This window comes from Suricata suricatta, chromosome 4 (assembly GCF_006229205.1).
Source record: "Suricata suricatta isolate VVHF042 chromosome 4, meerkat_22Aug2017_6uvM2_HiC, whole genome shotgun sequence".
In the NCBI taxonomy this organism is placed as follows: Eukaryota; Metazoa; Chordata; class Mammalia; order Carnivora; family Herpestidae; genus Suricata; species Suricata suricatta.
The window spans coordinates 147132085-147156434 of NC_043703.1; the positions used below are offsets into that span (position 1 = coordinate 147132085).

Below are 24350 nucleotides of genomic sequence, written 5' to 3' on the forward strand. Positions count from 1 at the left end.
GGAAAAAAAAAAAAGTAATGAAAATAATAAGGGAAAAACTCAAGACACACTTCCTAGGGGAAAAAAACAAAAAACAAAAAACAAAACCAGCATGTAATTTCTGTCCTTGACAGAATGTATTAAATAAGCAAACACCACCAATAAGCAAAACAAGTACTACAATGTAAAAATATTAAAAAAAAAAAAAAAAAAGAAAACCCTCTCACATGCATAAATGAAAGATTGCACACAAAGAACTCACATCTTTTCAAGCTTCAATAGTAAATATTCTGCTACTATGTGTTAAATACTGCATGGTTTGCCCAAGCTAAGATGAAACCACATCATAAATCAATAAGCATTTTGCATTTCTTTCATTATCTACTCAAAGTCATGCCTACTGCACCTCTAAACATTTCATTAAATCCAATGATACAGCAAACACTCCCAAAATAAACTTAGATTGTATTGCAGTTTCACTTAACAGTTTACAACTTAATTTGAATTAACAGTGGTTAGTAATGATTATCAGTTTCTAGTCAGTTTATTAATTTTAGTAGTTTATGTAATAGCTAAATTTTTCTTCTTTGTCAGCTCTTGTGTGTAAATAATATAGAAAATTTTTATTCTGTCTTCACTTTCTGGTCCTTTATTATTTGTTCATTAATTTGTTTTTGACAATTTTCAAGCAACAGTAAGTTCCATTATTAATAATGTAGTAAGTATAGTTTTCTTTAGTCAAGATTTTGATTTCAAGGTTTTTTTAGACTGGGTATATGGGATATAGCTAATGAATGAGCCTAGCAGATTGCTCAGTATCTACATGCAAGGAAATTTTTCTTCTCAGATGATAAATTATTCTACTTACTCCTTACAGTGGTCTTGAGAGAGGAGGTCAGTACAATCCCATTTTGCAAGAGAGGAAATTATATTCTATAGTAGTAATGTCAAATTTGAGTATTCGTTATTATTTGTTAAGTACTTAGATCATTATCTGGACACATAGTAAATACTATATGAATGTGTTTAAAAGGTAAAATGTGGTAATGCCAGCCTGTATTTCACGGAGGTCAGTGTTCTCTAATTTTAAAAATATTTGTTCAGTTAACCTTATGTTGGCTTTAAACTTTTTACTGATTCTTTATCCTATAAATTTTCTTAACACCATCTTAAAGTAAAAAGGTTGAATTACTATTTTTTTCCATTGCCTGGGATCTGGTAGTCAGTTATTTATAGTGGCATTGTGGAGTTAAATATTTGGAATATTATGAACAAAAGTTCTATTTCATAAGTTTTAAATATATTCAGGTAGAATATATTCTGGATTTTTTGGGGGGTATTAACCTCCTGATGGCGCTAATTCAGAAAGATATTTAATTAGGATGCTATCTATAGTTACATATCAGATAATCACGCTTCGATGAAGAGTGCTCTTCCATGTGTGTGACACATGTGGTCTCACGATTGTCTAAATCCTAGTTTTGTTCTGTGATTGTAGTACTGCTGAAGCGGTACTGCAGGAAATGGACAACATTAACATCAGACGGAATCGTCGGTCAGGAGAAGTAGAACGACTTAGAATGTGGACAGATACAGAATTTGTGAGTATATTTACTTGAACAACCTTTGCAATTATTTTTTGTTTTGGTTGAGGGTTTCAGAGGGAGAGTGAGCAGCAGCATTGGATTTTGAGTTAACAGAATTTTTCCTTTTCTTTGTTTCGACTTAGTTTGGGATTTTGTTTTTTTCTTCTGTCCTTACTCTTTGCCACAACCTTTCCCCAAAGATTCCCTACACTTCTGCCAGAACAGTTATCTTAAAGTACAACTCTGATTCTGTTACTTTTCTTCTTTTTTTTAAATTTTTTAATGTTTATTTATTATTGAGACAGAGAAACAATGTGAGTGGGGGAGGGGCAGAGAGAGAGGGAGACAGAATCTGAAGCAGGCTCCAGGCTCTGAGCTGTCCGCACAGAGCCCAGTGCGGAACTCAAACTCACAAATTGTGAGATCAAGGTTGGACGCTTAACCGACTGAGCCTCCTGGCAGCCCGATTCTGTTTCTATTCTGATCTGAACCGTTAATGTTTTTTTTTTTTTATTGTGTATGGACTTAATTAAAAACACCTTGACCTTTATCTTCTCACACACTATTGCCCAAGTATAAACAAATTATTCTTGTTCCTACATCTTTTATTTCTGGTAAGATTTTCGGTTAGGGACTGCTGCAGCCCTACCTTTGTTTCACGGTTCGTCTCAGATGCTGCCTCCCTTCCCCATCCTTAGCAACAAGAGGATCATCTCTCTGAATTCTAGAATACATTCTCCCTTTCTTTTTTTTTTTAAGCATTTTTTAGATATTTATTTATTTTTGAGAGAGAGTAGCCCAAGGGACGAGCAGAGAGAGAGAGGGAGAGATTGAATCCCAAGAGATTGAATCTGCACCGTTAGCGCAGAGCCTGATGCAGGACTCGAATGCATCAACCGTGAGATCATGACCTGAGCTGAAATCAAGAGTTGGACACTTAACTGACTGAGCCACCTAGGCGCCCTTACAGTGTACCTTTCTTTATTGCATTTAACTTGTTTTGCTTTGTTTTATAGTTACCTGTTACCATCCTAGTACGCTATAATTTGCTTGAGGGAGAAAGTGTGTTCATGGCACTGTAGGTTTAAATTTTCAAATATTTTGTAAGTTTGTTTTATTTTTCCTCTTGGCCCTTACATTTATTGAATTCAAAAAGCTCCATAGGTGGTCAGTAAATTTTAAGAGTGGTCTTGTCCCATTAGGCTAATGATATTTATAGCCAGGAATAAATTCCATGTTAATATTTGACAGATTTTTCTCTTTAAAAGGAAAACATGGATATGTATTCAAGAGTGAAAAGGCGAAGAAAGTCACTGAGAAGAAATAGTTATGGGATACAAAATCATCATGAAGTCTCTACTGAGGGTGAAGAAGAAGGTTTGTAAAGCACTTTATGAAATAAATACTACAAAGTTCAGGGGGGAGGGAAGAAAATTATATACAAGTAATATATGTATAATATGGCCAAGTGGATGGTTTTTGGCTTTAGGGTCTGTATTGTGTAATTTGGAATAGTTTTTATTTGATTGGCATTCTGAATTTTCACCTTCATTTGGAAAAATGCCTTTACACTATTCATCATTATGTAATTTATTTATTAGTAGCTATTGGTAGCCCTCCTGTGACCTATCTGTTGTGACATTTTCCATGAGCTGATATGTTGTTAGGTGAGGCCTCTTTTGTGTTCCTAATTGGAAACCTCTATCCACAGTTACCTTCTACCCATATTCTCTGAATCTCTGATTATTTGGGTCGCAGATGTAGTTACCAACTGAGGAGTAAGTGGTAAAGAAAGAAGGACTGCTAATTCTAGTGGAGAGGGTGGTGCTGATCTTCGCCAAGCCTTTCTGGGTTCTGAACTGAAAAAGCCCAGCTGAATTTGTAGGGCTGCAGCTAGGAATATGACGAAAGTACATTTGCCCCAAAGATTATATACATCAATGACTAGTACATCTATAGGATTTCATTCTGTAGGTGTTAATCTTCATTGAAATGGATTTTCAGAAGATTTGATGTATTGTAAATGAAGGGTAGGTTTATTTTACCAGGAAATCTTACTAGTTCCAACTGTGTGTATAACTTTGATGGAGATGAATGGGTTTATTGCGGAAAATTTTTAATTAATATTAGCAAGTTTTAAAGAGCTGATATTTCTAATGCAGGTGTTTTATTGAGCAAATATTATTGTTGTTACAGCTAGAGCCTCTATATTGCTTCCTTTGGAGAAAATCAGTATAGGTGAGACAGATTTATAATGTGATTTTTGCCTTTTCATTAACTGAACACCCTTGTAGAGTTTTCAAAGTAGATTTGCCATGTTTAGAGTTTCTTCCCATAATAAATAGTGTGTTGTTGTACAGGTGTTTCTTAAAAAGCAGTATTTTTTAAGGTTTAAAGAGATTTATTTGGGTAAGAGTAATTTAGGTAATATTATATTTGGTGATTTTTCTTGAGAACTTAATAAAGATACTTATACACTTGGAATAAACTTTCAGATGTCATAACTAAAATATAAAGTCCTTTGCATTTCTAGTTTCCTATTTCACTCAGTATCACTAGTGGTTTTACATTTTTTCCTATGCTTTAATATGGTTGTGTTATATTGATAATTGCTGTGGTTAGAAAGTTAATCACAAAGTATATTGCATTTGGGTACTGTAAATCAATAAATTTTCATCAGACTTATTTAATTAATTTTTTTTTAAAGATTTTATTTTTAAGTAATCTCTATACCCAGTGTGGGGCTTGAACTCACAAACCTGAGATCAAGAGTTCTATGCAGTACTGTCTGAGTCAGCTAGGCACCTCAGACTTTTATTTTAAACTGCAAATGGATGTCATATCATAGCTGTGACCAAACCGCTCTTTAGAAGTAAGCTTTTAGATTTATGTACATTATAATTTATTTTAAAATATGCTTTAGAATTTATGTACATTATAATTTAGTTTTAAGTGTATAGTTAGGTGAATTATAAAGTGATCACTTATGTCAAGAAAGAAACATATTAACACCCCAGAAATCTGCCTCATGCTCCCTCCCAATTCCTACCTGCATTTTCCTACCAAAATAGAACTAATTTGTGCTTATCTATTGTCAGCAGGCCTAACAAACCATTGTATTGCCAACAAAAATTGCTCTTGCTCTAACATTAGTAATTATCTTGTAAGCATATTTTTTTTGAACTACAAGTGGTATTTGAATACTAACCTTATTCACTGGTGGATAACTGGGCATTAAAATGAAGTTTGCTGTAGTAAAATTTTGATTTGTCTTCTATTATACCTTTGTATGACCAAAGAGATGAAAAGATCATAAGTATACCTAGGTTATTTAGCAGAGAACCATATTATTTGTAGGGAAGGCTTTTTATTTATTTATTTACTTCTATCTAGGTTGGTTTTTAATTGTGTTGATATATGCTATATCATAAAATGTTGACACTTTTAAATGTCACCTGTGCAGAAAGAGTAAAAGATAAAATGTTCTAGAGTGAACCTGTCCTTGTGGATTAACACAGTTCTCCTTTTCTTTTGTGTGGGGAAACTAGAATCTCAAGAGGAGGATGGAGATATAGAAGTTGAGGAGGCAGAAGGAGAAGAAAATGATAGACCATACAATTTGAGACAAAGAAAAACAGTGGATAGATACCAAGCACCTCCAATAGGTAAGAAAACTGAATAACTTCTTTTTGTAGTTGAGTAGCTTATTCTATTCCACCCCTTTAAAAATATTAGTGTTGTGGGGTTTAAAGATTTTCTTCCTTTCTCTTTATTTCCTTCCTTCCTTCCTTCCTTCCTTCCTTCCTTCCTTCCTTCCTTCCTTCTGTCTCTCTCTCTCTCTCTCTCTCTCTCTCTAAGTTTCTTTATTTATTTTGAGAGACAGAGAAAGCACGAGTAGGGGAGAGGCAGAGAGAAAATCCCAAGTCAGGTCCACACTGGAAGCATGGGGCTTGATGCAGGGTCAAACTCATGACCTATGAGATCATGACCTAAGCCGAAGTTGGATGCTTAACTGACTGAGCTACGTAGGTGCCCAATTCACTAGTTTTTAGTGTATTTGCAGGGGTTATGCAGTCATCATCACTGTTTAATTCCAGAACATTTTTTTTTACTTCTACACTTTCATTCCCCCAGCCCCTGGCAACCACTAACGTACTTTCTGTCTATAGATTTGCCTATATGTGACCTTTTGTGTCTAGCTTCTTTCATTTAGCATAATGTATTTAAGGGAGGACCGAGATATTTGTATGAGATAGTTATACTTAAACTCCTGTGCTCTAAAATGATATTGGATTCTCTGGGAGGGGTGAATCAGAGTTACTATGGCAGGCCCCCTAGTATATGCAGCCTAGGTATGCAGACCTTACTCCAGTGAGGAGCCATTATCACAGATAACCCTGTTAATAATGGGGAAGATGTGTAAAGATAGAAAAAGGATTGTGAATCTTTTTTTTAGATTAAAAAAATAGTGAAGTATGATTAAAATACAGTCTACTGCAGTTGCACATATTTAACATGTAGTTAGGCAAGTTGGAAATCCTTAGATATATACCTATGAAACTACCATTACCATCAAGGTAATGAACATGTTTATCAGCCCCCAAAATACCATTCTGCCTGTTTGTAATCTCCTAAACTTCTTGTGCCATCTACATCCCAGTCCTGAGGCAGCCACTGATCTGATCTGCTTTCTCTAACCATAGATTAGTTTACACTTTCTTAAAATTTTATGTACAATATGTAATCTTTATTGTCTTTCTTTCACTCACCATAATTCTAAGACTCCTCCATGTTGTTGAGTATGACAATAATGTGTTTCTTCTTATACTGAATAGCATTCCAGTGTATGGGTATACCATAATCTGTTTATACATTTATTTGTGGGTAGATGTTTGGATTGTTGACATTTTTAGTATTTTGCTATTATAAGTTAAGTTGTTATGAACATTCATGTGCAAATCTTTGGGCATATTTTTTTATTTTTTATTTTATAAATACTGAGGAGTGGAATGGCTGGGTTTTGTGATTAGGTGTATGTTTAATATGCCAAGAAATTGCCAGACTGTTTCTCAAAGTGATTGTACCACTTAGATTCTCCCTAAGAGTGTATAAGAGTCCAGTCGTGCCATTCTCTTGCCAACATTTGGTACAGTCAGTTTTTTGAAGTTAATTTTAACACATGGTTATCGTAGTTTTAATTTACATTTCCTCAGTGATTTTGAGGATCTTTATGTGCTGATTTGCCAGTGTTATCACTGGTGAACTATCTTTTCAAGTCTCTTGCCCATTTTTTCCAATTGAGTTGTTTATTTTCTTAATATTGAGTTTTTTGAGAGTTTATTATGTATTCTGATATCAGTCCTTTATCAGATAGGTGATTTGCAAATATTTTCTCAGCCTGTAGCTTATTTCTTTTATTTTCTTAATAGTGTCTTTCAAAAGGTAGAATTTGTAATTTTGATGAAATTTATTTATTAATCTTTTTTATGGATTATGCTTTTGGTGTGATAACTCAAACATCTTTGTTTAACCAGAAGTCACAAATACTTAATTTAACATCTTTTTAGAGCATTTATTTGCAACTTAAGGTATTACTTATTGTTTTTATTTTTTATTGTCCTCCTAGACAGCATTTGGAGTTTGAACACCTGTGACTAGCTTCTATTCAGAAAGTTAACAGAAGTAATTTCTACTCCTTTGCTACATCAGTTTATCAGTTCGTTATTAGTTATTTCTATGTCATCCTTTTTTTTCCGTTTAAGTCCCAGCTCATCAAAAAAAGAGAGAAAACACACTGTTTGATATTCACAGATCTCCAGCAAGAAGAAGCCACATCAGGTATGTTTTGTTGGTTACAAAAGGAGGAAATAATTATATCTGTCATTTAGGTATATCCTTTAAATAATGCATAACGAAATGCCTTATAATTAGAATATAGGTATTGATGGTGTTAATAATGCCAATAAGGGACTAAATAGTATCTTTCTTTTTTTAATTAGTGACTAGTAGTTACTATCTTACATGTGACTATTTTCTTCCTGGTTCAGTTTGCCTGGAATAGTTACTGTTTTAACAATTATGTTCCCCATTGCTACATAGCTCTCTGCTCTTTTGGTTGAGTTGAATCTAAACCACTCACATTGCTTTCATTTGGAAACACTGGTTCAGTTAGTCTTTCCTACCTTTCCCCCGTCCTTTGCCCTTTCTTTTATACACAGATACAAAGGACACTGGTTTTGAAACTGTCTTGTCTATTAATGTTTTCTGAAAGGTAGTATATTCAGCAATTAATAAAAGTTTTAAAATAGACATGAAAAGCTTTTTTTTTTTTCTAGTTTTAATAGTCTCCCACTCTCTCACAGTAACATGAGTATATTCTTAGAGAAGATGTTCATATCCATGTATGCATACATACACATCGATTGTTAGTCCCTCTTTTTACACAAGATACACTGTGCACATTGTCCTAGTCCTTGTTTTTTCACTCAATTCATTTTAACTTTTTTCATTTCTATATAGTGAAATTTCACATTTTTGTTTATAGTTACCTACTTACAGATATACTATAATTAAAATTTTTTTTTAATGTTTACTTATTCTTGAGAGAGAAAGAGAGAGACAGCACTTGAGCAGGGGAGGGGCAGAGAGAGAGGGGGACACAGAATCCAAAGCAGGCTCCAGGCTCTGAGCTGTCAGCACAGAGCCTGACGTGGGGCTTGAACTCAAGAACTGTGAGATCATGATCTGAGCTGAAGTCAGATGCTTAACCGATTGAGCCACCCAGGCGTCCCAAGATATACTATAATTTTTAAATTAGTCCTTTATTGAGAGATGTTTCAGTCATTGCTATTACAAAATGTGACATAATGAATAGCCTTCACAATCTTCATTTTACATGTTTACAAATGTATTTGTAGGATAAATTCACAGAAGTGGGACAGAGTTAAAGGGAATTTGAGATTGTAACTTTGATTAGTTTGCAAGCCACCCAGCAGTGTATGAGAGGGTCTATTTCCCCGTGTTCCTGCAAACAAAATGTATTCTCAAGCTTTAGCATTTTTGCCAGTCTGAGAGTTGAAAAGGAGATCTTGGTTTATTTTAAATTTCTGTATCTCTTACCAGAGTATTTTTTCATATGTTTAAAGCCATTTGTTTTTCCTTTTATCAGAAACGTAGCAAAGTTTGCCTATTTTTCTAAGATTGTTACTCATTTATATCCTTTCTGTATATATATATATAATCCTGAAAAGATTAGATCTTTATCATAAATTGCCAGTCTTTCTCCTTGGTTCAAACTTTGTCTTTTTTTTTTTTTTTTTTTGACATTGTTTTCAGTTGTCTTTACCAGGTTTTTATTTTTATGTAGTCAGACTTATCAGTCTATTATTTTTAGGCTTTTAGATTTTATTTTATTTTTTAAAAAATATTTTTGAAAGAGAAGGAGCAGGCACACAAGAGTGGAGTAAAGGCAGAGAGAGAGGAAGATAGAGAATCCCAAGCAGGCTCCGTACTGTCAGTAGAGTCTGACGCGGGGCTCAAACTCATGAGCTGTGAGAACATGACCTGAGCTGAAATCAAGAGTCAGATGCTTAACCCGCTGAGCTACCCAGACGGCCCTGGATTCTAAATCATAGTTTGAAAAACCTACCCAAATCCAAAGTTTTCAAGGAGTTCATCTTTGTTTATTTTTATGGTATCATTTTTACTTTTAAATTTGGATCCATTTGAATTTTATTCTGGTATAAGATTTGTAATACGAGCCAACTTTTTTTCACAGATGGAAAAGTGAGTTTTCCCAAACTCATTTATTGAATCAGTTTGTGATTTCTCCATTGATTTTCTTTGCCAAATTTATCATATGTCAAATTATGGCTTTTTTTGTCTACTTCTGGATATTTGTTCATTCATATTGAGTACTGCCTAAGTTGTTCAGGCTTTTTAATATGTTGTAATATTTATAACTGCTAATCCCTTAAATTTCCTTTGAATGTGATTTTCCATTGTTTGTGGTGTTTTTGTTTTTAATGTTATTCAGTAATGTTTTAAAGTGTTATCTGGTTCTTGCAAATTTATTGTTAATTTTTTTCTTACATAACTTACCTTTTCTGTTGCTTTTGTGAAAGATTGCCTTGTCCTTTTTTTTTTTCATTTTTCCATTATATTTTCTCTGTGATTTGTATATATGATAACAGTTAATTTCAGTGTATTAATTTTGTGTACCCCTCTTCATTGGGGATTCTCCTAGCATGTCTGTGTTATGATGGATGCTTAAGAAAGATGTATTTTTGTCATGTTAAAGATTTATTTTTTATTTCATTTATTTTAAAAATGTTTATTTATTTTGAGAGAGAGTGCATGCATGAGCAGGGGAGGGGCAGAGAGGGACACAGAGAGAGAGAGAGAGAGAGAGAGAGAATCCCAAGAAGGCTCCGCACTATCAGTGCCAGAGCTGGACCTCACAAACTCACAAACAGTGAGATCATGACCAGAGCTAAAATCAAGAGTCAGATGTTTAATGTAAGGCCACTCAGGTACCCCAAAGATTTATGTAGCTTTTAAATCATTGAATTTTGTCTTAAAATTTTTTTTTAAATGTTTATTTAGTTTTTGAGAGGCAGAAGAGAGACAGAGCTTGAGCAGGGGAGGGGCAGAGTGAGAGGGAGTCACAGAATCTGAAGCAGGCTCTGAGCTGTCAGCACAGAGCCTGTTGCGGGGTTTGAACCCACAAACTGTGAGATCATGACCCAAGCTAAAGTCAGATGCTTAACTGACCAAGCCAACCAGGTGCCCCAAATCATTGAATTTTCTTAAAAAAAAAATCAAAACAAGAATAGTAATCAAATGCTTCCAAATAAATTGTTAAGTTCTATGGAGATATTTTATCAATAGGATTTATTAATTATTTAATAGATTTCTTAATGTTGAGTCTTAAACAAATGAGCCCAGTCACCCCTCTTTTTTTTTTTTTTTTTTTTAAAGTAATCTCTATATGCAATTTGGGGCTTAAGCTCATAACCCTGAGAACAAGAGTTGCACACTCTTCTGACTTAGCTAGCCAGGCTCTCTGTTTCCTTTTCTTTGCTCCCCTCCTCTCCCCTCTCCCCTCTCCCCTCTCCCCTCCTTCTCCTGCCCTCCCCTCCCCTCTCTTGTCCTCTCCTTCCTTTCTTTTTAAAGTTTGTTTATTTTGAGAGAGCACATGTGCTTATGCAGGAGTTGGGGATGGGCAGAGAGAGAGGAGAGAGAGAATCCCAAACAGGCTCTGTACTGTCTGTCAGCACAGAGCCTGATGTGGTGCTGGACCTCATGAACCAGGAGATAAGTGATCTGAGGCAAAACCAAGAGTTGGATGTCTAAATGCTTGAACAACTGAACCACCCAGGTGCCTGCCCCTGTTAGTTCCGCCTGCCCGCCCTCCCTTCCTTCCTTCCTTCCTTCCAGTTTATTTAGAAAGAGAGAATGAACTGGGGAGGGCCAGAGAGAGAAGGGGACAGAGGATCAGAAATAGGTTCTGTGCTGACAGCAGAGAGCCCAACTCAAGGCTTGAACTCACTAGCCAAACCATGAGATCATGACCTGAGCTGAAGTCAGAGGCTTAACTGACTGAGCCACCCAGTCACCTCTTATTAGTCTCTATAGTAAAAGACTTCTGGGACTTTGTTTGGACTCTATTAAAGCTGTAGGTTGATATGGGAAGAATCAATATTGTAATAATAATTTAGTTTGTTAGTCCATGAATATGGTATATCATTTCATTTATTTAAGTCTTTTGAAATTTCTCTTAGCAGTGATTTGTAGTTTACAGTGTAGAGGTTTTTCCTGTATCTTAAATTTATTTTTAAGTATTTTATCTTTAATGCTTCAGTGAAATTACTTTTAAAAACTACCCTCTAGGGGCACCTGGCTGGCTCAGTCAGAAGAGCATGTGACTTTTTTTTTTTTTTTTAAGTTTATTTAGTTTTGAGAGCGAGAGAGTGCAAGCATGTGCTCGTACGGACAGACAGACAGACGCGCGCACACACACACAGAATCTGAAATAGGCTTCAGGCTCTGAGCTGTCAGCACATAGCCCATCCAGGGGGCTCAAACTCCGAATGGTGAGATCATGATCTGAGCTAAGTTCAGACGCCTAACCAACTGAGCTACCCAGGTGCCCCAGAAGAGTATGTGACTCTTAATCTTGGGGTCATGAGTTCAAGCTCCATGTCGGGTGTAGAAATTACTTAAATGAATAAATAAAAACTTAAAAAAAATACTCTGGGGATGCCTGGGTTGCTCAGTCAGTTTAGCACATGACTTTAGATTCCAATTCAGGTCATGATCTCACAGGTTATGAATTTGAGCCCCATGGTGGGGCTCTGTGCTGACTGACAGTGCGTAGCCTGTTTGGGATTCTCTCTCTTCTCTCCCCCCCCCCCATAAATAAATAAACAAAGATTAATGAAATACTCTGTAAAAAAACTTTTTAATTGTTTGCTACTAAGATTTAAAAACAGAATTGTTTTATCTAGTAACTTTGTATCCTGTGACCTTGCCAGATTTTGTTATTAGTTCTAGTAGTTGTTTTATAAATTACTGGGTATTTTCTCCATAAGCCCTATCATCTGCAAATTGAGATGGTTTCAATCTCTGTGAGCTTTATTCCTTTCCGTATTGTTTTGCTAGGATCTTTGGTACAGTGATGAATAGAAATTGTGAGAGTGGATATGTGTTGTACTTGATTTTTAGGGAAATGTTCACTATTTCTCCAATAAGTAGAGTATTAGCTGAAGGTTGTTTTTTGTTTCTTTTGTTTTTGATGCCCTTTCCTAATTGAATAACTTTTCCTCTATTTCTGTTTTATTGTGTGCTTTTATCATAGTAGGATGTTGAATTTTGGTAAATGATTTGTGTTCTTCAAATTGATTATAATAATTCTCTTTTATTGTTAATGTGCTGAATTATATTCTCTGGGTAAACTTTTTTTTGTGATGATGTATATGCTTTGTTAGCTGGATATAATTTGCTAATGTTCTCTTAAGATTTTTTTTATCTGTGTGTGTGTGTCTTCATTTGCGAAAGATATTGGTTTATAATGTTCTCTTTTTGTAATGTCCATGGGGGTTTTGGTGTTAGTTATGCTGGTATCATTAGTGGAGTTGGGAGTTTCTCTCTTCTGCTTTCTGCAAGGGTTTGTGTAAGATTGGTGTTACTTCCTCATTAAATGTCTGATAGAATTCAGCACTGGGGAAGTATCTTGGGGAAGATTCTTTGAGATTTTGCATAGATCTTTTTTACTTTTCATGCATTAGTTTTACTGGATCTTGCCTTGGGGGGAGGTTAAAAAAATTTTTTTTTAATGTTTATTTGTTATTCAGACAGAGAGAAACAGATCATGAGTAGGGGAGGGACAGAGAGAGAGGGAGACACAGAATCCGAAGCAGGCTTCAGACTCTGAGCTGTCAGCACAGAGCCCGATGCGGGGCTCTAACCCACAAACCTCGAGATCATGACCTGAGTCGGCTCCGACTCTTAACTGACTGAGCCACCCAGGCTCCCCGGGGAGAGGTTTTTGATAATTCAAATAGAATTTCACTATGTGGTTCTTTTTGTTGTGTTTTGTATTTACTTTTGTACCTAGTTATTCTGGTTTTATTTAGGAAGGCAAGCATTTTATAGTGGTTTTTACCTTAAACTTTTGTAATGGCCACATCTTTTATATTAGTACTAATTAGTTTCTTATTCTGAGCATTGTCTTACCCCGAGCATTCTTTTCTGTCTATTCCCTTATTTTTTCTACTGTCCATTTTCAATTTTACGCTTTCTTTTAAGTGTTTACCATTGTCCTTTGACATAAACATTTAAAACATTTTAGGTTTTTATTTTAATTCCAGTTAGTTAACATACAGTGTTATGTTCGTCTCAGGTGCACAATATAGTGATTCAGCACTTGTTGTACATCACCTTGTGCTCCTCACAACCAGCGCACTCCTTACTCCCCATCATCTATTTAGCCCCTCCCCTAGAACGCCTCCCCTCTGGTAACCGTCAGTTCGTTCTCTATAGTTAAGAGTCTTTTTCTAACTTTGTTTTTCTCTCTTTCTCTTATTTTTACCCCCTTGCTTGTTTTGTTTCTTAAATTTCACATTTGAGTGAAATCATATGGTGTTTGTCTCTCACTGACTTTTTCACTTAGCATTATATTCTCTAGCTCCATCCATGTCATTGCAAATTGCAAGATTTCATTCTGTTTTATGGCTGAATAATATTCCATTGTGTATGCACACCACATCTTCTTTTTGTTAATTGACTGACATTTGGGCTACTTCCATATCTTGGCTATTGTAAATAATGTTGTGATAAAGATAGTGGTCGATTTATCCCTTTAAATTAATGTTCTGCATTCTTTGGGTAAATACCTAGTAGTGTGATTGCTGTATTATAAGGTAGTGTTATTTTTAGCTGTTTGAGGAACCTCCATACTGTTTTGCATGGTGGCTATACCAGTTTGAATAGCTACCAACAGTGCCCAGGGGTTTCTTTTTCTCCATATTCTTGAAATCTACATTTTTCATAAGTTCTCTGTCTAGGTTTTAATGATAATCCCTGACTTTCTTATTGTTAAAACTGAAGTAACTGGCTTACTTACCTTATTTGAAATCTTTGTTTTAGCCTCCCAGTTTTGTTTTATTTTTTTGTGCAGTGCCACAGACATTCTACTGTCGTCTTATTTTGTTGCTTTACTTTTAGAACTATAGGTAAATATATTGTGCTTACAGCCTATCTTGTTGCTGCATTTCCCTATACATATCTTCATTAGCTGAAATTTGCCCTGTAGCAAGATTTTATGCTTCATAGTTTCAGTATTCATTAAGTTCTTGCATGTTCTAAGCTGTTTGTCTGTAGTCTTCATACTTGACGGACAGTTTGGCTTACTATAAATATTTTGGCTTATATATACACTTGTCTTGAGTGTCTCAAATGTTTTTTATTGTGTTATTGGCATTGATTGCTGCTATGTTGAAATTTGGGGGTCAGTTTTTTTTTTCTTTATTAAGTCTCTTCGCCCTTTTAGGTGCCTACCCAAGGATTTTTATCTTAAAAGACTAGTAACTTGATTAGTAGCCTGTATTTTGTAAGTGGTCATTTTGAGTCATTTTGCTCTGTTACACATTTTGCCCTTTCAAGTGAATAATAATCACATCTTTCATTTCAGTAAACTTTTCTTGAATTAATTTTCAAATGTTTGCTCTTTCCCATTCTGAATTTTTTAATTTGAAGATTCCAGTTATTCCCATGTTGAATTTTCTTCTTTTATATCGATCATTTTCTCTGCTTTCTTTTTTAAATTTTTGTTACATTTTATTGGCTGTTTTCTCTAGACCCTTCTAGGTATTTTCTAGTTTTTGCATAATGAATGTTGCATTCAGTTTATCTTTATTTCTTTGTTGAGTGTTTACCCTGTGTATTTTGGAGTTTCAGTAGCTTAGAATTTTGACTTCTCCTGTTTTCTTATGGTGTCTTGAGTTCTTATATTTTTCTCTGTAGTTTGGCTTCATGGATAGTATTGCTTGATAACATTTTAAAAGTTTCTGGTGAAGTTCTTCCTACTCTTCCCGTGAACTGTGAGATCATGATTAGCGGAAATCAAGAGTCTGATGCTCAACCGACTGAGCCACCCAGGTGACCCTTGATTCATCACCTTTAAATAGTGTTTTCTTTTTCTTTTTTTTTAAATTTTTTATGTCTTTTATTTATTTTTGAGAGACAGAGAGAGACAGCACGAGCAGGGGAGGGTCAGAGAGAGAGGGAGACACAGAATCTGAAGCAGGTTCCAGGCTCTGAGCTAGCTGTCAGCACAGAGCCCAACACGGGGCTCGAACCCACAAACTGTGAGATCATGACCTGAGCCGAAGCGGGCTGCTTAACTGACTGAGCCACCCAGGCGCCCCTAAATAGTGTTTTCTGAGCCTCCTCATTCTCATATAGTGATAGCGCTAATCTCAATTCTTCTTTAGTCACATGAAATTTGAAGCATTATACTTGAATGTCTATTTCTCTTTTATTAACTGTAGATAGTATCCTTTCATTCCTGATATTTTTTCCCTACTATTTTGTAGTCTGAGTTTATTTGCTTCCTTAATATATTATGAATACATTTCTTGGTCATTAAATATTCTATAAGGTCATTTTCATGACTTCATATCATTTTTATTTATATTGATAATATACCTAATTCCAAATTATTAGACAATAAGATTATCTTTTAATTTTAATTACAGTATTATAGTTAACATACAGTTTATGTTAGTTTTAAAAATTTTTTTTTAATGTTTACTTATTTTTGAGAGAGAGAGACACAGAGTGTGAGTACGGGAGGGTCGGAGAGAGAGGGAGACACAGAATTGGAACAGGCTCCAGTCTCTGAGCTGTCAGCACAGAGCCTGCCGCGGGACTCGAACCCATGAACTGTGAGATCATGACCTGAGCTGAAGTCGGACGCTTAATTGACTGAGCCACCCACGTGCCTCTTATGTTAGTATCAGGTATATAGTGTAATGATTCAACAATTCTCTATATTACTCAGTGTTCATCAAGATAAGTGTACTTTTGGGGTGCCTGGGTGGCTCAGTCAGTTGAGTGTCCGACTCTTGATTTTAGATGTGGTTGTGATCTCTTGGTTTGTGAGATACAAGCCTGTGTTGGGCTCTGCACTGAGAGTGTGGAGCCAACTTGGGATTCAGTCTCTCTCTCTCTGCCCACTCCCCCCACCCCAGCTTGCTCTCTTTCTCTGTCTCTCAACGTACATAAACAAACTTTAAAAAGAAAAGGTAAGTGTACTTCATCTCCCCACCCACATTTCTGGTACCCATCAGTTTGTCCTCTACAGTTAAAAGCCTCTTTTTTTAGTTTATCCCTGTTTTTCTTTGTTCATTTGTTTTGTCTCTTAAAATCCAGCAGTAATTAAGTAATTAGGTAATAAGTTCACTGTTTACTTTTAAGATTAGGACACAAACATCCACTTCCTTCCTTCTACTCCTCCTTTTTATATTATCAAGATTGATAACATTTATATTTTTCTGTGACATTTATTAAGTCTTGATTAATTTGTAGGTTAATCCTGAAAGGTCAAATCCTGAAATTAATAGTTTTTAGATTTCTATGAATAATGACAGTGTTTTTCACTGTAGAGCTATATAAGGTGCTAGGATTAAATTTCCTTCTTGATGGATCTTTTTTCACTAACTCTGACCACTCAATGGGAAATACTCCTGGTATTATTAAATTTATTTATTTGTTTAATGGTGTATATTGTGTGCCTTCTCTATGTACTAAGTGTCATTCAAAACACTGGATATTAAGAAGTTAGAAGTGTAAAAATCCCTGTTCTCCTGGAGCTTACATTGGAATGAAGATAAAATAATGGATACAATTTGTTTGTGTACTTTGAGAGACAGAGAAAGAGAGCAAGCAGGTGGGGGAAGTGGGGTGGGGGGAGTGGGCAGAGAGAGAGAGAACTGAACCCCAAGCTGGTTCCACACTCTCAGTGCAGATATACAGGGCTTGTATCTCACAAACCAGGAGATCACAGCCCTGTATGCTGGGGTTCTTGTAGGGATTTCTGTATTTGAGGGGGAAAAGGACCCACTGAATTTATCTCCTGATGGTCTTCAAAATGGTGGTGATTTCAAGAGTTCTTTTTTTTTTTTTTTTTAAATATTCAGGTAGTTGGACATTTTTTGAAATTTCTGGTGATTTGAAAACATTCATATTCTTTTTGTCACATGACTCTCCCCTAGTGTCATCTTCCTGTCCCCTTCAGAGGGATTGTTTTCTAGGCCTGCTGCAAAGTGAATATGCTGTAACTTAATACTGTTTTCATAATCTCAATAATTTACTAAGAAAGAATGTGTAGAAGGTAAATTTATGTCTTTGCATATCTTAGAATGCCTTTTATTTTGATAGCTGACCATTTATTTTGTAAATTAAGACAATTTTAAATCCAGTAGGTTTCCCTTAAACCTTTGAAGTTCTTGCTTCACTAATAAATTGAAGATATATTTATATTCTTTGATATATTTTTACTGATGAGAAGTCAGTCTGGTTTAATTTATTGTTTGTAGATGCACATATGTATGTATTTATATCTTTCTAGGTATCCCAGAGATGTCATCACCTATTTTAATGATATAGTATTTATTAAATATTACTTCTATTGAGGATGAATTTAACTTGATACATTTTTTAAAATCCTTCCATAGTAGTTCTGATTATGAGCCATTTATTTTTTTATTCAAGAATTCTCTATATATTTTATAAGAAATTCAGGTAAGACGTATCTTAATTGGGAAGTAAAAGCCATTCTCTCTCTGTATGCCAGTGTATTATTTTCTTTAGTGTCTAGATTGTTTCTGATTATTTGGGAAAAGAAAAATGAGAGAAAAAGACGCATTTTCTTTTCCAGTGAGATTCTAATGTAATTTTAAAATCATTGCTAGATATTCGCTTAATAGGGATGGTAATTAAATTTGTTGCTTGACTCCATTCCTGCACAGCCTTATTTGAAAAATTATAGACTCCTTTCCTCCTTTTTTTTCCTTTTAGAAGGTATTATGTTTATGAGTCATTAGATATAATGATATAAAGGATCTTTGTAACATTTGCTGAATAAATGTACTATAAATATATAAATCTGTAAGTAAATCTACTGATTTAATTAATTGTAGATATGATGCTTACAGTGTGCTTTATTATTTTTTATCATTTCAACTTTTTAAAAAAATTCTAGTTAGTTAACATTTAGTGTAATACTGGTTTCAGGAGTAGGACTTAGTAGTGATCTATCACTTACAGGTAACACCCAGTGCTCACCACAAGTGCCCTCCTTAGTATCCATCACCCACTTAATCCATTCCCCACCCGTCTCCCCTCCAGCTGCCCTCAGTTTATTCTCTATAGCTAACAGTCCCTCCAATGTGTGTTTAATTTTTTGAGAGACAGTGTGTGCACGTGGGCGGGTGTTAGTGGACGAGGGGCGGAGAGAGAAGGTGAGAGAGAATCCTAAGCAGGCCCTATGCCTAGCACCAAGTCCCACAGGGGATAGGTTTCACAACTGTGAGAATACAGCCTGAACTGAAATCAGTGCTGGACACTTACCGAGTCACCCATGTACCTTTCTACAATGCGGTGTTTTTTTTTTTTTCTTTTAAGTTTATTTTTGAGAGAGAGAGAGAAGGAACCAGAGAGGGAGAGAGAAAATCTCAAGCAGGCTTGGCGCTGTCAGTGCAAATCCCAATGTGGGGCTTTAACTCAGGAACCGTGAGATTATGACTTGAACAACATGGGAGTTGGACACTTAACCCACTGTGCCACCCTGGCACCCATACAATGTGTTTTTAAAAACCATTAGCTGCTATATAATGATGCTAAGGATTTTACTCTCTTTAAATAGGAGAAAGAAGCATGCCATTCATAGTAGTGATACAACTTCTTCTGATGAAGAACGCTTTGAAAGAAGGAAATCAAAGAGCATGGCAAGAGCAAGAAACAGGTTAGTAAATTTTTTATTGTTATATCCATGGCAGAAAAAAGGAAGAATAGTTATTCTTACTTATTTATTTTTTTAAGTAGGCTCCATGCCCATTGTGGGATTTGAACTTACCACCTTAGATTTTTTTCCCTAATGCTTTATTTTTTGAGAGAGAGAGCATGAGCAGGGGAGGGTCAGAAAGAGAGGGAGACTCAGAATTTGAAGACAGGCTCCAGGCTCAGAGCTAGCTGTCTGCACAGAGCCTGATGTGGGGCTCAAACCCACAAATCACGAGATCATGACCTGAGCCGAAACCAGTCGTCAACCGACTGAGCACCCTTGAACTTACCACCTTAGGAACAAGAGTTGTATGATCAATTGACTGAGCCAACCAAATGCCCCAAGAACAGTTATTTTATTTATTAAAAAATTTTTTTTAAATTTTTATTTTTGAGAGAGAGAGAGACAGAGACAGAGTGTGTGAGTGCAGGAGGAACGGAGAGAGAGGGAGGGAGACATAGAATCAGAAGCAGGCTTCAGGCTCTGAGTGGTCAGCACAGAGCCCAACATGGGGCTCGAACCCACGAACTGCGATATCATAACCTGAGCTGAAGTTGGATGCTGAGCCACCCAGGAGCCCCTGAATAGTTATTTTTTAATGGGTTCTTATGTATACCAATATTTTGCTAACACCGGTATTCAGTACATATTTTATTTATTTAGTTTTAATCTCTTTTTTTAAGTTTAATCTCTTTTTTTAAGTTTATTAAGTTTTTTTAAGTTTAATCTCTTTTATTTAAGTTTATTAGGGCAGAGCCTGATGCAGGGCTCTAACCCATGAATTGGGAGATCATGACCTGAGCCGAAGTCAGATGTGTAACTGACTGAGCCACCCAGCCACTCCTAATGAGGTTGATGTTAGATACATAAGTGATCACCGCACTCAGGAAGATTTGGTTTCTCATAGAATCATTTCAGGAGCCCTTGGATTTTATTGCAAAATTTGTTTTATTTTGGTTCAGTGAGTGCCATCTGGTGGTCTTTCCCTAACTAGGGTAAATGACTGATTACTACATGGTTCACGAAGACCTCAAGAATTTTCACTGCTGGGGTGCCTGGGTGGCTTCATCATTTGGAGCCTGCCTCAGATTTGTGTCTACTTCTCTCTCAGCCCCTCCTTTGCACACGCTCGCTTGCTCGCTCGCTCTCTGTCTCTCTCTAAAAAATAAGTAAGTAGCATTAAGAAAATAAAAAGAATTTTCACTGGGTGAAAACCAGTATTTTGTCTATTAAGTAATTAGAACATCAAATTATAATTGATTCTTTGAAATTTGAGTTAATTTTCTAGCTTATACAACTAGAGATAAATTATATTTAGAAAATGTACATTTAGCAAAATATTTCTATAATTTGGTGTTATGTATCTTTTGTAGCTGTACCAAATTTTCAGTTAGTAGCCCTTGGAAACAAGTTTGGGTTGTCATAGATTATATGCTGAAAAGAATTCCACATGTGGATGATTGAAAGAAAATGTAAGAGAAAAATATATAAGTTTATTTTATTTATTTATTGATGTTTATTTATTTATTTTGAGAGAGAGAGCAAGTAGGGAGAGGCAGAAAGAAAAAGGGAGATAGAATCCTAGGCAGGCTCTGAGCTCCCAGCACAGAGCCTGATATGGGGCTTGAACTCACAAACTGTGAGATCATGACCTGAGCTGAAACCATGAATTGGATGCTTAACCGCACCCAGGTACCTTAAAAATCTGAGTTTAAATAAAATAATAGAATGTCTACTTAATCTGAAGTCTTCTGATACTTGATTTGGAAATATATTTTTAAGGTAAGTTAAGATTCATAAATGTCTGTGAAAAGTACATTCGTTTTAGATGTTATACTTTTTTGAGGCTGTTTATTTCATCTTTTGGTAACTATCCAAGGTTAAAAGAGGAAGTAGATTATTTTCTTACAGGTAATAAAATTAAATAATACAGTACAGGATTTTAGGTGTCTAAAGATCTATTGTAAGGGAGTTAAACAGAAGATAAAGGTTAGCTTTCAAGATGTGATCTAGAAGTGGTTACTTCTGAATTAAAGGAAATTTCTTTAATCCTATAAACTGAGTAGACATACCCACGTAATTTCTGAGGAGAAATTTAAATATTATAATAAAGTTTGAGTTTATTTAATGCTGTATATTATATCCATATAGTATATTTGTATAATCTTAAATATCAGGTGTGTTGTCTTCTAAGTTGGAATAGATTGGGTTCTGTGGACAAATATATGGATTAATAATTTTGTTTGCTTTGTCTAGTGAATAAATTTAGTTTTGGTCTCTTGAAAGGAACTTAGGAAAAGTATTTTAAATTTTTAAAATGTTTAAATTTATTTTTGAGAGACAACGTGAGTAGGGGAGGGTCAGAGAGAGGGAGACACAGAATCTGAAGCAGGCTCCAGGCTCTGAGCTAGCTGTTAGCCCAGAGCCCAACGCGGGGCTTGAACCCACTAACTGTGAGATCATGACCTGAGCTGAAGCTGGAGGCTTAACCGACTGAGCCACCCAGGCGCCCCAGAAAAGTACTTTAAAAACATGAAATACTTTGTTATTTTATATTTTGTTATTTTCTGGGTTTGAGAAAATGGAAAAAGGAAAAAAATGAAAATGTATCAAAGATTTATACTTATTTTGACATTGAAAATGTGAAACTTTTAATGGTCTCTACTTGAATTTTTATGAATTTCAGATGTTTGCCTATGAACTTCAGAGCAGAAGATTTAGCTAGTGGTATTCTCCGAGAACGTGTCAAAGTAGGGGCAAGCTTGGCTGATGTTGATCCGATGAACATTGATAAATCAGTAAGTTTTGCAAATGTTTTTCAAGAAGTAACTTTTTTTTTAAGAAATAAATGTTGTTCCTTATTCTAAAGCAACACACAATAAAAATAAAAACCCAGATATCATTATTATTAGTGTTTTGTTGATGTATATATATATGTTTTGAGACTTAGCACTCTGGTCATATGTGATACTTAAGTTTTTCCCCCCACCAGTTCAGCGATACTGGTGGATATAATTAAAAAAAAATGGGTAGGAAGCAAAACTGACACATATGACAAGGCCCATAAACCATGATATGTAGTAGAGTATTGTTGAATCTGCTTAGATTTCATGATCAGATTTACGTTTTAGATGGAGCCCTCTGTCTCTGATGTGGTTACTTTGAGGGAAGCAAGGCTGGCTTTAGGGAGACGGGTTTGGACAAAGCTGTAGCATAGTGATCTGAAGTAATGGCCGTCATAGGGTCATGGTGGAAAGAAGTCGGTGGATTTGATAGAATTCAGGAGAGAATTTGGTTTAATGGAATTGGGTGAACTTATGGCTTTTGGGGAATGAAGGAGAGAAACAAGTTGGTTGTACGACCTAGGATTCTGGCTTCAGTGACTGGGTGGGCTCTACTGTCTGATGTAGGGAACATTAGAAAGTATGTTTTGAGGAGTCACAATGATTTAGCTAGTTGTAGACATGTTTAGGTGTCCACAGCACATGATAAATGGAAGCAACTTGTAGGAAATTAGTTATTTAGGTTTTTCACTAAGGAGAGCTATATGGGATAGAAATTCAGATGTGGGTCTCAAATATAAAGATGGTTGAGATCACTATGGGAAGTGGGTTATAGTATCCAGGGAAAGTGTGAAAAGAAAGACAAGATTTAGAGGACATGGTAGATACTTACTGTTAATAGAATACTTTGGGGAGGTATATGTGGGAGTAGGTTAATGCACAACTAAGATTGTATTTGATTTTTTTTTCTTTGTTCCCATAAACCTTTCTATATGACATAATTTACCTGATTCTCATATGAGAAGTTTATCAATGGAGTTATGTTTTGTATATATATATATATATATATATATACATACACATTGAATAACAATTGAAATGTTGAAATGTTAGCTATCTCCAATGTGAAGTCATAGGGGAAAGTATTTATTTTAATGAGGACTTCATTTAGAATATTGAATTCACAGTCTCATGTCTAGCAGTGCATCTTCTCAGAGGACCTTACTTAATGATCTTTGCTTATTTTGTTTGCCAGTACCTTACTCTCTTGAATTAGTTAACTTTAGATGTCTCTGCCATTTATTTATTAAAAAAATTTTTTTTAACGTTTATTTATTTTTGAGGGACAGAGAGAGACAGTGTGATCAGAGGTGGGGCAGAGAGAGAGAGAGAGGGGCAGAGACAGAGAATCTGAAGCAGGCTCCAGGCTCTGAGCTGTCAGCACAGAGCCTGATGCAGGGCTTGAACCCATGAACTGTGAGATCATGACCTGAGCTGAAGTCAGACACTTAAATGGCTGAGCCACTCAGGCACCCCTCTGCCATTTATTTAGAGTAGTATTTTAAAAAAAAATTTGATGTATATACAAGAAAATACAATTTTTCTTATTTAAACTTGCATTTATTTTTCTAGATTACTTAAGTTTTTTCTATCATAGTAACATTTCATTGTGAAACATTTTAACAGAATAAAAATACAGGGGAAGAAGTACTGTAACAGAATAAAAGTAACAGTAAAAATACAGGGGGAGAAATCTGCCATAATCCAGTAATCAGAGGTGGTTACTGTTAACATTTTGGCAGTACTTCCTTCAAGCACTTTCTTCTGTACAATATTTTATTCTACAAAGTCTTTTGGGTATTTAAACTGTTATGGATGGGAGGAATAATCTTTGTTGTTTCTTATGGTAGATCAGTGTTTCTTAAATCATTTTTTCATTGTTGTCTCCTAAGGAGAAACATTACATTTCTATCTAGATAAATTAGTATTAAAGAATAAGACTTGGAGAACCTGGATGGCTCAGTTGGTTTAAGCATCCGACTCCTGGATTTGGCTCAGGTCATGAACTCACAGTTTGTGAGTCCCACATTGGGCTCTACACACAGCCTGCTTGGAATTCTCTCTCTTTCTATCCCTTCCCTGCTTGCTCACTCTCAAAATAAATAAATAAACTTAAAAAAAAAAAGAGTAAGACTTGGGGGCACCTGGGCAACTCAGTCGGTTGAGCGTTCAATTCTTGATTTTGGCTCAGGTCATAATCCCAGGCTCATGGGATCGAGTCCACGTTGGGATCTGTGCTGAGTGTGGAGCCTGCTTAAGTAGTGTCTGTCTGTCTGTCTGTGTGTGTCTCTCTCTCTTTAAAAAAAAAAGAATAAGATTTGGTTTTATAAATTTGAGCTTTGGAGGGTCACAAACCATTTTAGTAGCTAAGATCTT

The 24350-nt window shown here is 35.5% G+C and overlaps 1 protein-coding gene across 5 annotated transcripts in view; it reads left to right on the forward strand.

Annotated features, from left to right (window-relative positions):
- Window positions 1-24350, forward strand: part of ATAD2B (ATPase family AAA domain containing 2B) — a 173394-nt gene that overhangs the window by 27873 nt on the left and 121171 nt on the right. For 3 of the 5 annotated variants that reach the window (XM_029938225.1, XM_029938224.1, XM_029938228.1), the window contains exons 5-11: window positions 1478-1580; window positions 2834-2942; window positions 3762-3803; window positions 5114-5230; window positions 7328-7403; window positions 18994-19092; window positions 21818-21929. In XM_029938225.1, the coding sequence (XP_029794085.1) occupies window positions 1478-1580; window positions 2834-2942; window positions 3762-3803; window positions 5114-5230; window positions 7328-7403; window positions 18994-19092; window positions 21818-21929 (658 nt within the window). The remainder of the gene's footprint in view (window positions 1-1477; window positions 1581-2833; window positions 2943-3761; window positions 3804-5113; window positions 5231-7327; window positions 7404-18993; window positions 19093-21817; window positions 21930-24350) is intronic. The other 2 variants (XM_029938226.1, XM_029938227.1) reach the window with 1 other exon arrangement.